This window comes from Xenopus laevis, chromosome 1L, assembly GCF_017654675.1.
Source record: "Xenopus laevis strain J_2021 chromosome 1L, Xenopus_laevis_v10.1, whole genome shotgun sequence".
NCBI classification, from domain to species: domain Eukaryota; kingdom Metazoa; phylum Chordata; class Amphibia; order Anura; family Pipidae; genus Xenopus; species Xenopus laevis.
Genome location: NC_054371.1, coordinates 73,163,423 through 73,178,532, shown reverse-complemented (window position 1 = coordinate 73,178,532; position 15,110 = coordinate 73,163,423). Strand labels below are relative to the sequence as shown.

General features: G+C 34.7%; 1 protein-coding gene across 40 annotated transcripts in view; it reads right to left on the bottom strand.

The window, feature by feature from the left end:
• Nucleotides 1-15,110, bottom strand: part of LOC108710308 (ankyrin-2) — a 292,137-nt gene that overhangs the window by 40,170 nt on the left and 236,857 nt on the right. For 10 of the 40 annotated variants that reach the window (XM_041590234.1, XM_041590225.1, XM_041590324.1 and 7 more), the window contains 11 exons: nt 14,602-14,613; nt 12,519-12,621; nt 11,272-11,372; nt 9,707-9,742; nt 6,778-7,002; nt 5,239-5,337; nt 4,055-4,209; nt 3,619-3,830; nt 1,410-1,614; nt 1,039-1,135; nt 79-307 (listed from right to left, as the gene is read on the bottom strand). In XM_041590234.1, the coding sequence (XP_041446168.1) occupies nt 79-307; nt 1,039-1,135; nt 1,410-1,614; nt 3,619-3,830; nt 4,055-4,209; nt 5,239-5,337; nt 6,778-7,002; nt 9,707-9,742; nt 11,272-11,372; nt 12,519-12,621; nt 14,602-14,613 (1,474 nt within the window). The remainder of the gene's footprint in view (nt 1-78; nt 308-1,038; nt 1,136-1,409; nt 1,615-3,618; nt 3,831-4,054; nt 4,210-5,238; nt 5,338-6,777; nt 7,003-9,706; nt 9,743-11,271; nt 11,373-12,518; nt 12,622-14,601; nt 14,614-15,110) is intronic. The other 30 variants (XM_041590286.1, XM_041590315.1, XM_041590268.1 and 27 more) reach the window with 11 other exon arrangements.

Sequence of the window (15,110 nt, the reverse complement as noted above, 5' to 3'; positions counted from 1 at the left end):
GAATGATTTTCAAGAATGCAGATGTGAGAATGCTGCTTTGCATTAAATCTAGAAGATTTCATTATGTGTAGATCCTACCTCTACGTCTCTGCTTCTGGCAACCTCTGCAAAATTCTCCTGCTGTTCTAATGTCTTGTCCACTTTGTCATCAGTCATGCAAAAGCATCGCAGGCGGGCTTCAATGGGATCTTGGGATTTGGCAAATACAACAAATTTGGCCATGTATGGCACACATATAATTTCTCTATACACTTGGCCAGCAAAAGTAACAGACTCCTGGATTTGTCGGCAGTCTATTAACCAGAACCTGCAGAAAAGGTAAGGAATGTGAAAAAACATACCTAAAAATACAGTACAACAAAACTGTTTCTATACAAATATAATATAAGGTATGTCTTGCTCAATCGCTTCATTTTTAAATATGTGTTTGTTATTTGCAGGTCACACTCCTTGCAACTTGTGACAAACACCAATGCAACCCCTCCAGCAAGCTCTGATGAAGTATGTGCCGCTGCATATACAGACATTAAGGAGCCCTGGAGCTTGATCCTGCCAATAATCCCAGAATTCTCATAGCAGGCTGCATCTATGGATGCCACTGACTTGACAACTAAAATTCTGAAAATGTGCACAACTATATTCACAAAAATGCTAAATTGTACACATAATTGATCTCCAAGCACAAACTGGGGTGGATGCATGATCTGTTCTTTGGACATGTGTGTAGATATGTGTATATAAAGTTGTTCTGACATGAAATTATATAAGATTTAGAATTTACCCAGGCATTGTCTAGACTGGTGCATGACATTTTTGATTTTCATAAATATATATGAAGTGTCTCAATGTGCTCAGCCTCACAAATACATTCTTCAAACCTTGGAAGAATAACTTGGGCTTTGTTGATTAATCTGTGGGAGCTTTTTTTCGCTTTAAAATAAAAACGTTTACCATTTCCTCCACAATGCAGAAAGTAAAAAAAAAAAAGAAATATGTGTGAGGCACATTATTATTGACTCCAAAATGAATTTAAATTACCTGGCTGATACATTAGTAGTAAAAGACACACATTCATTAATGAATGTAAGAGGAGTTGTTCCAGTGATATCTTCCCATTGTGCAGGAGTGGTACCACCTAAAAACAGAAAAATATTCAGTTTCAAGAATACCTGTATATTTCTCAAACTTTATAGCTTGAACCTGATGATTTGACCTTTCAGCACTGCAGTATCAGTGATATATGTAATGATGTCCAACCTAGGATCCCCAAGCTACTATTAAACTACAGAATTCATATGTCTGTGTAGCATTTTTAACCAACACTTTTTCTTCCAACCTAATAATAGCTATTGTTATACAATAGTGTATAAATACACAATCAATATGTGTGTTTGCAGCACTAAACTTACCAGTTATACTGCATAGTAATCTTAATGTAGGGGTATCCCCTCCATATCCATTTTGCATTGCCTCACTGGAGGCTTTTGGTACAGGGATTGTCATGGTTATTGGCTTGTGGAACTTCCTTCTTCTAGGTTCCAAAGTAACTATAGGACTGAAAGTGGCTTTGTTGCCTAAAATCTTCTTTATAAGGTCTACGATCACTGGCTGAGCCTTTATGTGCAGAATATAAAAAATAAGAACAGGGTTAACTTAGAATATGCAATATTACTGTGTAAATTTACATGGCATACATCTTCAACAAAGTCACAATCAGGCAATTATATATATTTTTTGTTTTTCTCTATTATTTATAATATGTACTTCTCACTGTATATTGTAAAAAATGGCTTAATAAGGACGTTTTATCATTATACAAAAAAATGGCCTTCCACTTTAATTATCTATTTTCAAATACTGACTAAATCAAGGGGATGTTGTGAGGGACACTCAGAGCTACCAGATGATTTGTATTGACGACTGTTGTATTTCAGAAATTGATTTTTTATATTTTCATTTCAGATATCATGGGGCAGATTTATCAAGTGTCGAATTGAAAATCCAAATTTTTAAATTCCAATTTTGAGCTTATTTTAGTGTTATTTGACTAGGGAATAGTCCAAATTCAATTTGAGTTTAAAAAAAAATTCAAAATGTATCATGTACTGTCCCTTTAAGAATTTCAATTCGACTATAAAACCTGACAAATTGGTGTTTTAGCCTATGGGGGACCTCCTACAATCAATTTGGAGTCGTTTGGTGGTCTTTTGAAAATCACATTTTTTAAAACAAAAAAATTAAAAACTCCCATAAACTCTAAATTTGATAAATTTAGAAAACTCTAAATTTGATAAATATGCTCCATGTGTCTACTAATGCCTTTTTGGACAGACACAAAAAAGTTATAAAATATCTTTAGATACTGGGTTGTGAAACATGTTCTGAATGATCTATAGTTTTAGTGCTATTTAAGGGTATGGGTCGGTACATGCATGTTTCCGTTCAGGTGGGGTTATATTCTCTGTCATATGACCACCAGGGTAGCACGGGGTTGGGTGAGTGCTGTGATGTTTTATCTATTTATTTGTATAGCATTTTATTAGCAGTTTATGGTCTTGAGGAAGGTCTTAGACACACACTGAAAGTCAACCTGCTTTTTAAGATGTACTAAATAAAGAGTAAGTTTTTTAACTTTTCTAAAAATTCCCTGTGTGGATCCTCAATTTTGTTTTTTACATTTTTTGTTGTAAGGGGATTAATTTTTGAGGAAATACTTTGTGATGCCTTGACCTTCGGGGGTGGGGTTTACTTGGTGCTGCTTAATATGAGAATAGGATGTTTTCTCAATACATGTGATGCAACAACTGGATTTGCATCCTGATTGGATATGGGGGTATTTGAATGTGTAGCTCACTTCCTGTCACTATAGTGACACCAGCCCCATGTGGACCAAAATGCGTTGATGCGCCATGCAATATTAAAGATGCACTAAAACACATTTGCTAATTGTTGCCGTAAGTGCTTTCGTGGACGATTAGCGTCATTCAGTGCCATGGTAACAACGAAATGGAGACTTAGCTTGCGCAAGTCTCTTAAAAGTACTTAAAAGCCATTAGTTGCGTTACTGAGGTCCGAGACGGGATACCACCCTGTACATAGAGCCGATACTGCCAGATAGGGCTACAAGGGCGCTATAATACATGTGTTGAGTGTATCCGTCAACAGTAAGGTGTGTTTCTGGTCTATATTAGTATTCAGTGCTGGGATGCTTTTTAATACACGGGCAATTTTCCTGCTCATAAAATACATATATATACAGTATATAAATATATATATATATATTCCATGGAATAAAAGAAATAAGAATATGAAGGAACGGAGTGCGCATCATTTGTGAATATATATATATATATATATATATATATATATATATATATATATATATAATGTATTATGCACAATCACTCTGCTTTAAGTATTAGCACACAAGGTAATTTTGGGAACTTGTTTTGAAATATAAGTCGTTATGTTAATTTATACAGTTGGTTGCTTAACCATTAGCCCCCTTGCCCCCTGGGACCCTCATCACTTCTAGTACTAAAAACAATAATGAGATGTAAGAGCCTGTATCCAGACAATGGACTTTTAGCTCTGACACTGTGATAAATATGTGCATACCTGAAGACCAACACGGATTCTTTTTGTGAGGGCACCTTCTGGAAAGACTGCTTGTACTTGAGGGACAACAGTGCTGCTCAGAATTCCACCCTCAGGTCCAATAAGGTTGTTATCCTGTTTTACACGGGACACCACTGCAAAATACTGTGGAAAGTCCCTGGTGATAATACGGCAAATGCGCTTCTTTTCAAGTTCCTCATTAGAATCCAGGACTATGGGGGAAAACAAAAATATTATGAGAATCCTTACAAACTGCTGCACCCTCGCAAGTTAACTGTATAAGACCAATACATACATTTATTAAACAGACTTGTATATGTATAAATTTATATTCATAGCATCATGACCACCTTTGGGTTCAGCAAGTTTGATGCAAGGAGATGAATCCGGTTTATCAATACATCTTAAATTTGAATTGCAGAAAAAAATGTGTTACCTTCATCCATGCCATTGAGTATCTCATTAAGCTCATCCTCTGTAAATTCACAAAAGTGTTCTTTCCAGTTGTCTCCATTCTCACTGCGAAGTATCACAAGTTCTCTCTCTTTTCCTCTCAGAGCCGCAAAATGTGGGATTTCCACTATTACAGGGCTAAATTAGCAAAATTTGCCATTATTATCTCAGGGAACACTAATTTAATGCTGGGGCAAAGTAACCTGGAATCCCTCTGCTACTATAAAGGGTACTATAACTTGTTCAACATGAGTTCAATAAATAGGGCTTGTTCTAAAAAAAAAATGCTTTGCATATTATTTTAATAAACAAATATCTATATATTTTGTCATTTTTTTTACTTAACAGGGTCAAAAGTGAAATTTAAAGTTTTGCATCTTTCTAGTTTTTCTGAGCAATTGAAAGAGAAGAATAAGGTAGCCGAATAGGTACATTCATGCCATATTTAATTTTTTATTACCTCAAACGGGAGACGAAGTGGGAAGGACACTCTTGTCTAAGACAGAGCTCATTACATCTATTTAAACAAACTCTTTTCATTACAGGTGAAGCAAGGAAAAATAGGGTCATTGAGGCTAAAAACAAAACATTGCTCAATTAGTGATTTAAAGGAGAAAACTATATAAAAAGTGTTTATTTTTTTTAATTAAAGGAAAAGGGACAATATTTCTTAAAAACAAGCCCAAATGTTTGTGCTCTTGATGAAGAACAGTGTTTACAAGTGCATACCACCCCTTTAAATGAACCACAAAGATGTCAAGTCAACAGGCACTGAGTATGTATGCCCCAAATAAAATTTGCAATGACTGGTTTAAGTGAATACACCTTTAGCCAATATGTTTAGGGATAAAGTCCAGGTTGCTTTGTCTCAGACTTTAAAAGGCAAGTATAAATAAAATAACATGCTCAGGCACAAACAAAACAGAACACCACTGAATACTACAAAGGCAAGGGAACAAAATACTGTAACAGTAAAATGAAAAGAGCAAATCACAAAGATTGAAACACTTGGCATTCTACAAATTCTAGAAAGTTTGCAAAAAAAAAAAAAAATTACACAGACATCTTTATCAACATTAAACTGGAAAAAGAAAAAAATAATAATGAAGAAAAAAAGGGTAAATGGGGAGGCCAGCGTCCATCAACTCGATCTTAAGTCTCTCCTACCCAAGAAATTTGGTCCCAGGAGGTCCCAGTTGAAGGATTCGACTGACCAAGCTTTCTCCCTCATTTAGAGGGGGAGGGGCCGTAGGAAGGTGTAGCTTACTGAATACATCCAAGCAGCAATGAAAGGAAAAACACAGGTAAGCGGTATTTCGGATTGTTTTAGAGAATCTTAAGGGCAGATTTATCAATATTGAAGACACTTAAATATTTTTTCTAGGGAATTCCCTATTCAATTTCTCATTGTTTTCTTGGTAATTTCTAATATTTATCATTACTTGCGCCACTTTTTTTAACTGTGACAACGGACAAAAAAATGATTCTCTTCTTTCATGAGGTTCCCATATAGTTCGGTAGTAGGTGTTAATGGTGATTTTCATCAAACCTACAATTTGCTTTTTGGTTTCAATAAATCTTCTTGGGTGGTTTGAGTTCCTGAATTCTGTATACCAGCAAGAAGATGTAAAATTGATAAATATCAGAAAATCTAGATCTGCTTGAGAAACGTTTTGTTTTTTCATTGAGATTAAACAACATTTATATCTCAACCACTGATAAACCAGCCCCTTGATTTTGGGAATCAGTTTAGGAAGAGTAAGAAGAAACACAAAGTAGGAATCATGAATTTCACAATTACCCCTGTCGGTAAACCAAGCAGACCCAGAATGAATGCGATTGTTCTTCTTTCCACGCAAAGGACTGAACCACAAATAGTCCAATTGCCAAAGAAAGGTATACAATCACACTCTCAGAAATTCCATCCAACTTCAATAAAAGTCAGAGGATGCAATCTCTAAATGCAATTAGATCCAGTTTTACATGAGAGCAGTTGTTCTCAATGAAGCCACATAGAAACTGGAGATCTGCTTGAGACATAGCAGTTCTGGTAGCATTACTACTGTAATTGCATTGGGTATCCTGTTTCAGTCCAGATTTCATTTCAAAGGGCTGGAAGTGCTAAATAACAGCTGTTAGATATAGCATAATTTCCCATTATGGACACACAACAGCAGTTATTCTAAATCTGGACTTGAGAAGATTATCCAGTCAACATCAGCAAACTAAGAGTTGTGAATTGCTGAAATGGATACTGACAAACCCACTACACAGATTTTCGCCTCTACGCAGGGAGAGATATAGTGTAGGGCGGGGAATTTAAACAAAATTAATAGGGATTTAAATTGTGGAACAATTGTCAAAGGTAATTGCGGGAATGCAAAGACTTGGAACAGCTGTAGAGGTACAGGTTGGACTTCCCTGATTTATGCTATTTCTCTGACCCTCAGATCATGGTGCCATCTCTCATTTTTTGCCAACTCCCTCCTTTCCCAGGCAATCTCTCTTTGCCACAGTGCAAAATAATAATAATATCTAATGTGGGGCTCATATATCATTAAAATATAAACGAAATGTACCAGCTTTATGGGTGTGTATGTAAAGATCCAACCCTTTTCATAAATACAAAGTTGACCATTTCTAACTATTGCCACTTTAACATATAGGAAAAGTGTCAATATTTTTAGAATAAAAAGAGTCACTTACCCAAGGAACTGAGCCCCAGAAGGGCCAACTTCAATTAGACGACTGGCTAATCCTTCTCCTTCCACCATAGGGGGCATAGTTGCCAGTCGATGGCGTTTTACTAAGCGACAGGTTACTCTTGTTGGGGCAGTGCATTTCCGAGATGGAATCATTATTCTCAGTCCATTGTGCCTACAGCCTCTCATGGCACCTCCACGGGCATCCACCATGAAACTAACTAGGAAACTGAAAAAAAATATTATATTTTAGTATTATAATACACAGATTATGGTAGATATAGCAAAAGTTATTGGCAACATTGGCACTTAACTTGTGGTTAAACCAAGCCCATAAACCATCAATGTTTCTAGATGCTATTAACTGAAATGTATTCTATTACTATACAGTGCATTTTGTAATATTTCAGGTACAGCTAAAACAACCATTTCTTTTGGTAGAGTGACACTGGTAACAGCATACTATATTCTAGATACTGTACACAATGTAGTATGTAATACTAAACTTAATTATACTTTTTTTTACTTTAGCAAACTCTGCTTAAGGGATGTTACAATGGTTTCTGGAAAGATATATGGAATACACTTGCATGCATCAAGTCCATTCCACATGCTACAAGAAAACAATATACACAAATTGTCTGAACAATACCGGTAAAGTTCATGCTGATATTATTAAAAGGAAATACTGTAAGATCCTATAATATACAGACAGGTGATATAATATTTGTATACATTGACATAACATCACATACAATATCTCATTTTCTGCATTATTATTATTATTCTACATTCTGCATTAAGCAAACCCCATGTTCATTATATTTCCCGCAAAATCACCCACAAAATGAACTCTACTTAGTAAGAAGTATAAAACACCATGGACTATTGAGTAAAAGAACAGTATGTACATCAGTCATTCTAAATACAGTATAAATGCCATATTTCAATGGCACAATCTGATGTTTTCTTAAATTTTCAACTGGAACTTTAGCGGTATTGTCCCTTAAATACACTGGATTTTAATCAATTTGAATGAAGTTTGGCATGCAGGAATTATACAGCAACAACATTGAAAGTGTTCAAATAAATTTAAATGCAATTCATATGTTAGCATTAATACAGATACAATCACATTTTAATATGACTAAACAAACCATTAGCATTGGTAAATAAATTACGCTGTGACAGTTAATTATTTGATAAAGCATAGATCAGTTTAGTGCACTCCTGTAGGTTTTAGCAACATGATTTGTATATCATTTGTAACATTCATAACAGCATCATTTGATTACATGTTTTTCATCCCTTTTATGCAGTGTCCCTTACAAAATTATTTGCAGGATAAAATCTTTACAAAACATACTTCAGCAATATATTGCAATGGGCTATGTTATATTAGTCCTTTTATATTAAAAAAAAAAACATGGCTTTGTGAATCCTAGTAGATTATATAAAGCAGCTTTCTCTCAATTACAGCCCCTTTCTATCAATAGGAAGACACCTATGGTATTGTTACCCTATGCATATAACTTAGATCAGGGTGAACTCCATGTAGTCAGTGGATTAATGTAGCAACTATTTTCCTTCTACTTCCTAAAAAAATTGTGGTTTTTATGTTAGTTCTTTTGGCGCACAAACTTTGAACACAAATAGTGAAGAGCACAGGAAATGTTGTAAGAATACACATAAATAAGTGCTTGATTGCAGTCACTGCTCTGTACACACAGTTTTTAAAAACTCTGCACAAGATCACACTCTTGTGCACGTTAATATCAAAGATGGAGCATTATGTGGTTCCACGATGGGATAACAGACATTGGTTTAAATTGATATTCTCAATCAAAGTTTGTGCACAAAGGCTTTTACTTTGAAAGTAGCAAGTAAGTTGTGGGTAAAACATAGTCCCTTTATAAATGTATAATGAAGCAATTGAATTCTTAATAATCAGAAGTTGAGTGTAGGAACTGGCCACACCGGGAATGACTTTGACGTAGTTGGCCAGCTTAAATATATTGCAATATATGGACAAACAATCCCTGTTTTGTTTAAAGCATAAAGCATTTTTAGTAGCTAAAGGCACAAAATATTCCAATATCCTTAATATATTGATAATGGGTTGAGTGCAGAAGACCTCTTGTATTTGTCTATGTCTCTTTTTTTTGTTACCCAAAATATAATTAGCCTTTAGACCTATTACACTCCAAATTGTCCCCTTCTGCCATTTACTGTTGGAAATTGAAACGTGGTGGTATTGTTGTGTAATTTCCCTTACAGGACACAAAATATAGCAGTTTGTACAAGAATGTTATTTATTGCATGGTATTTCTATCCCATAATTTTGAAATGTAAACTAAAAATTTGTCTTCTTTTCCATCAAACTATAGTTTAAAAAATGGTTGCAACTAGCAGCTTTGGAGAGATAGGTAACCCCTGTACTATATTAATAAACCCAAACCGATTCACTGTTTTATACCACCTGAAGTATAAAAAGATTTGACATATCAACTGAATATATGATTCTGCTCTCGCTACAGCAATAATTATTGGCATGTTTTGAAGGGGTGGTTAAGGAAGAGTTGAACTGGCAGATTATTATTGTATTATACTTTAGTGATTCATTAGTTACCAGGCAGATAATGATCACATTAGGGCTCATTTACATAGGTATTTTCTGTCAGGAAAAAATGTGTTGAAAATGTAATTAAAACATGTTCAGAATTTGAGTTCAACTTTTTTCTGAATTTTTTTTTATTTGCTCTCCATATCATTACAGCACAGTTCAGTCAACAGTGACTGGCATTAAACCATTGCGATTCCATAGAAAGCACACTACGCCCAAAAGAAAAACAGCCACGTGAATGAGCCCTAAAGCATTCATGTATGTAAGGTGGACATAAGTCAATCACATATAGAACACAAAATAATGTCACCTGCTGTTGTCTCGGTCAAAACAAGGAGACATGTGGCTGCAATGGAACAGATTTTCAGCAGTGAGGAAGCAAGAAATAAGCAGAGTGAAAAAAACAGAAGTAGAGTAAGAGAATAGTAAAGGAAGAAAAAGAATGTACTGATATAACTGCTGTAACTGATACAAAAGCTGTCGCAGGCCACATATATTAATTTAAGTGTTTTAAATAAATATAAAAAATATATATATATATATTTATATATATATATATATATATATATATATATATATATAATCCCACAGTAACAGCACTCAAAACGGTGCATGATCAAACAGTGTATAAATGGTATAAGGAGGATCAGCACACACTGTCTTGTTGGTGAAGAAAGTTTTCTTTTATTGTGAACAAAATTACATCTCAATCTGACGTTTCGGTCCCACCTTGTGGGTGCTGATCCTTCTTATATATATATATATATATATATATATATATATATATATATATATACATTTTTGGTTTGCACTGGGCAGGTAAACGTGATTTTTAAGTACAAAACTCTCAAATATACTTTACTGTATAATAAAGAGTACAGATGAGCAACAGCCAGGACAATATCAATGAATGGGCCATTAGCAGAACAACTTGAGAATTGGCTGCTTCTTCCAAGGGTCAGTAACACCAAAAGCCACTGTTCATTGGCATGTAGATGCAAACCACAGAATACCAGATCATATTCATTCATTTAAAATATATTCCTGGTAATATGCTGGGCAACTTCTTTCTAACAATTATGCTCAAAAGTGCGACATGCCCATTGTATCTTCCCTTTGTACTTCAAATATTAACAAGTGAATAAATATATAAAATATCTTTTTGCTTTCTATTATAAAATGCATCTTGGCAAATTGAATTGAACAAAGCTTTTGCTCATCTTATTAAGTACACATGAATTACACAAATATCTGCTTCTTTATACAAGCAGTTCTAATTTAGAAGAAGTGGATATTTGTGTAATTCATGTGATATGCCTGATTTGTTTTTATAAAAAAAAACTTCTAAATGTTTTTTTATAAAAACAAATCAGGCATGGGAGAACTAGCCATGCTGTTACATATACTCCCTACAAAAGTATATGCCATGTAATGTAGCATCTGTCTGGTATCCTTTGGCACATGGGTAACCAAACGCGTCAAACTTGCTTGCCGCCACTCTGTTAACTTGCACAATTGTGCAAAAAAAAAGGCAGTTTTCCTTAAATATCCATTCAGATAATAGTTCATAGTGGTTATGTTTTCTTAACGTTTTAATCATAGACATCAAATGATTAAAACATCAGTGTATGTCTTTAATAAACTGGAACGCTAACAATATGAATTATTTCAAGGTACTGTAATTTACTGGCATTAAGCTACTGTCACTCCTGTTATGTATAAAGCTCTGATAGACATATCAATATATAATAAAAGTTTATGTCTAAAAACATTTAAAAAACATTAGCTATACTAAAGGCAATATGGAAAATGACCATTCTGATTTTACAGAAAGTGCATGTGTATTCTTAATGCGGCTTTATTTGTATTACTCACCCGGAATGAATTGGGCTAGAAGACAGTGCAATATTGTCTAGATTGTCGGCCCCCCAGCTAAATCGGTAGGCGTTTGGGTCTGTGTGTGTTAAATATGAAACCTGGAAACAATTGTAATTAGGCAAAACATGAAACAATTATTAATAGAATGTAATCAATAACAAATGGATAATGTAAACAAGGCTGACATTCTGAGGGATTCATTTATCAAAAGAAATTTCACATCAAAACTATTTCTATCTATATGAGGCACACCGTTCACAGCTGACTGCCACATGGTCACATAGTGATTACAAAATGGCACCCATCTAAACATTTAAATGCAGGCTGAAAAGGAGACTCCACTTGCTCCTTTGCCAGACCTTCAGTGATCACCGAATGTCATGAGAAAATTACTGCAGTTTGGTAACATATCCCCTAAAGCTAAGCTAACTAATTGTTTTATCTAGACAACAGTCTCAGAAAGTTATTTGTGGCAGAATTCCTGACAGAGTGACATTCTGTAATGAGACAAACAGCGACATATAACTGGCAATTTTGCCTATTTATGGTATATAACTGCATTGTTTACAATTTATGTTCATGACTCAAAATCAGGGATGGGCGAATTTGACCCGTTTCGTTTCGCCAAAAATTTGCCGCCGGCGAAATGTCGCAGACGCCCATTAAAGTCTATGGGCGTAAAAAAAAACGGTTATTTTTTTTGTCGCGCGTCTTTTTTTTTGACGCACGTCTCCATACAAGTCTATGGGCGTCATTTTTTAGCGAAACAAGGCGAAAAAATTCGCCCATCCCTACTCAAAATTCCTGTGTAAACCACAATTAAAATTTTAAACTATATCTTAGGTTGGATCACGTACAAGGTACTATTGTATTATTAGATAGAAAAAGGAAATCATTTGTAAAAATTTAGATTATTTGAATAAAGTGTAGTCTATGGGAGATTGTCCTTCCGTACTTCTGAGCTTTCTGTATAATTGTTTCAGGATAATTGATCCCATATCTTCCTTCAATAGGTACATGAAAATAAGCACACAATATTTTTAGGACCCTAAGCCTGGAACATTTTCATATTCTTCAAGTCTTCAACTCAATTTCCTTTATAAAACGGGAAGTAAAATAAAAAGAATTGTTCCATGGGTAGCATGGAATATGCATTCTTATAGCTGGCTATTACATCAGAGCAAATGTGAAATGTTTTACTGGTGAATAAACAAGGGTAATAAAGAAGAGGGGCACACATTTACCTGTTCCTTTGGGAGGATAACGGTGTCATCTATCAGGGCACTTCCCCTAAGGTAAGATGTATGGCTCACGGAATGGGACCTGTCTGAACTGAAGGATCGCAGGCTGGTCGGTTGACATATATATTTATATACATCAGCAGCAGGGGTTGGGGATGTGAAGGTGAGATGGAAGGACAAGCCAGGAAATAAAAAAGGTGAGCTATTAACATTCCATGCAACTTCCAGGGGGCAGCAAAATGCAGCCTTGTGCACAGTCATTTTTAGTTTTAAGGCATAAAGAACATCAATGCAAACAACTTCATTTAAAATGTGATAACTATATTACATTAAATTGCAATTAGGTCTGGCATTTATTATAACGTTTGGGTATCTCTATGGAGGTCCACAGAACCACATTAGAGATACTTAATATTGACAGTATTGACATCTACTGTAAGCAGCAGATTTATTATGTTGTGTAAAAAACACTTTACCAGACACCGCCGTGTAAAAAACAGCATAAAAATTGCATATTTTTTTTACACACTTTTTCTTTGAACAATTTTCGCCGGAAACAATGTCAAATATCTGGCATTCGCATGGCTCAAAATAAAACATACCTTGATAAATTGGCCATTTATTTTACACACCTTTGTACACTTTTTTTTTGGTGAATTTTATTTTACACAACACAATAAATAGGCCCCTTAATGGAGACATGGGGCGTCCTATTAACTTAGTTCCAATAAATTGAAAAGTATAAGCCTGATCATCCCCTGGAAGATATAGCTCACATTCTCAGTGGAGCACGCTCTTTGTATGCAGCTGTTGCCATGTTGATTACATATAATAAAATAAAGCATGTGGCAGCTCAGGTTTGCATCGCATGGACAGACACTGCAAGATAGCAAGAGGGCTGCTTTGACAACAACTAACACATAATTAGAAAACATTAAACAATATAATGTACTGCTGCACTATGAACACCTAAACCTACTGCAGTTAAAACAAATCTCTTAAACCCTTATATGACTTGGAATATATATATATATATATATATATATATATATATATATATATATATATATATATATATATATATATATATATTTACTGTATTCCATTCACCTGAAAAAAGTCCTAAATATATACTTTTATTTTGGATTCAAAATAGTATATAATTCAGGGAGTATGATAGTGGGATGCTATCATACTCCCCATAATTTTCTTTATTGTTTAAATTAGTTTAGCAGAACTAGGCATTGTAGCAAAGCTTTACTGTGCTGACTGGATCACAAAACAAGGGTAAAGTCACCCTTGGATATATAGGTTATCAGCACAGTAAGGGTGAACAGCTGGCTACATGGAAAATTAAATTCTGTGGCTACTAGTCAATACAAGTGGTTGCCTCCTCTGCTTACCCTCCTATTTCCAACCCTGTAACAAAGCCATGCTGAGGAAGATTAGTCTAAAAGACTAAGGGACACATTTACTAAGCTCGAGTGAAGTATTTGAATGAAAAAAACTTAGAATTTCGTAGTATTTTTTTGGGTACTTCGACCATCGAATAGGCTACTATGACCTTCGACTTCGATTCGAACGATTCGAACTAAAAATCATTCGACTATTCGACCATTCGATAGTCGAAGTACTGTCTCTTTAAAAAATACTTTGACTACATACTTCGACAGGTTAAACCTACCGAGGTACAATGTTAGCCTATGGGGACCTTCCCCATCACCTTTCTAACCTTTTTTTGATCAAAGAAAAATCCTTCGATCGATCGCTTAAAATCGTTAGATTCGAAGGATTTTATCGTTCCATCGAAGGATTTTTACTTTGATCGATCTAAGTATTTGCACTGAATCCTTCGAATTCGAAGGATTTAACTTCGAGGGTCGAATTCGAGGGTTAATTAACCCTCGATATTCGACCCTTGATAAATGTGCCCCAATGTCTCAACACATAATAGTAGAATTAATGCTTAGTTTGAATGAATGTGCATAACAAAAATGTAAATATAGTAGTATAGTCATAGGAATTGTAGATTATGCATTAAGCAAATGAGTAGGGACATGAGAACTGCATGCAGTGTAATACCTACCTAGGCATAATGCTATGAAAAGCATCCACACCAAGGGAAGAAAGAAAAAGAGTCATAAGTAATGATGGCAGAATGTTAGATGGTGAATTAGAGATATTTAATATTAGTATAATATTAGTACAAAATAACTGTATTACTCAATGTAAAATAAAATACATGACTAGTTGTGATAAACCAATTGTGAATGAAGCTTAGATACATTTGATCACTAAATTTATACTAACAGATGATCCAGCCGTTTAAAACACCTGTGTACTGTACTTGCTTGGGTGGACATAAGCCCCAGGACCACTCTGCAGATCCCAACCTCTGATCTCAAGAGCTTACTATATCTATAAACCATAGCACTTACTAAATGATCAGGCATGGTTACAATATGACATACAGTACTATGCTCCATATATGCAACTTTTTAGTTATAATATTACAATTCTTCTTGCCTTTCCCATGTTACATTAATGTGCTATAGTGTTAAGGCTACTCCATAGTTCTGGGTAAATTAGATTTTT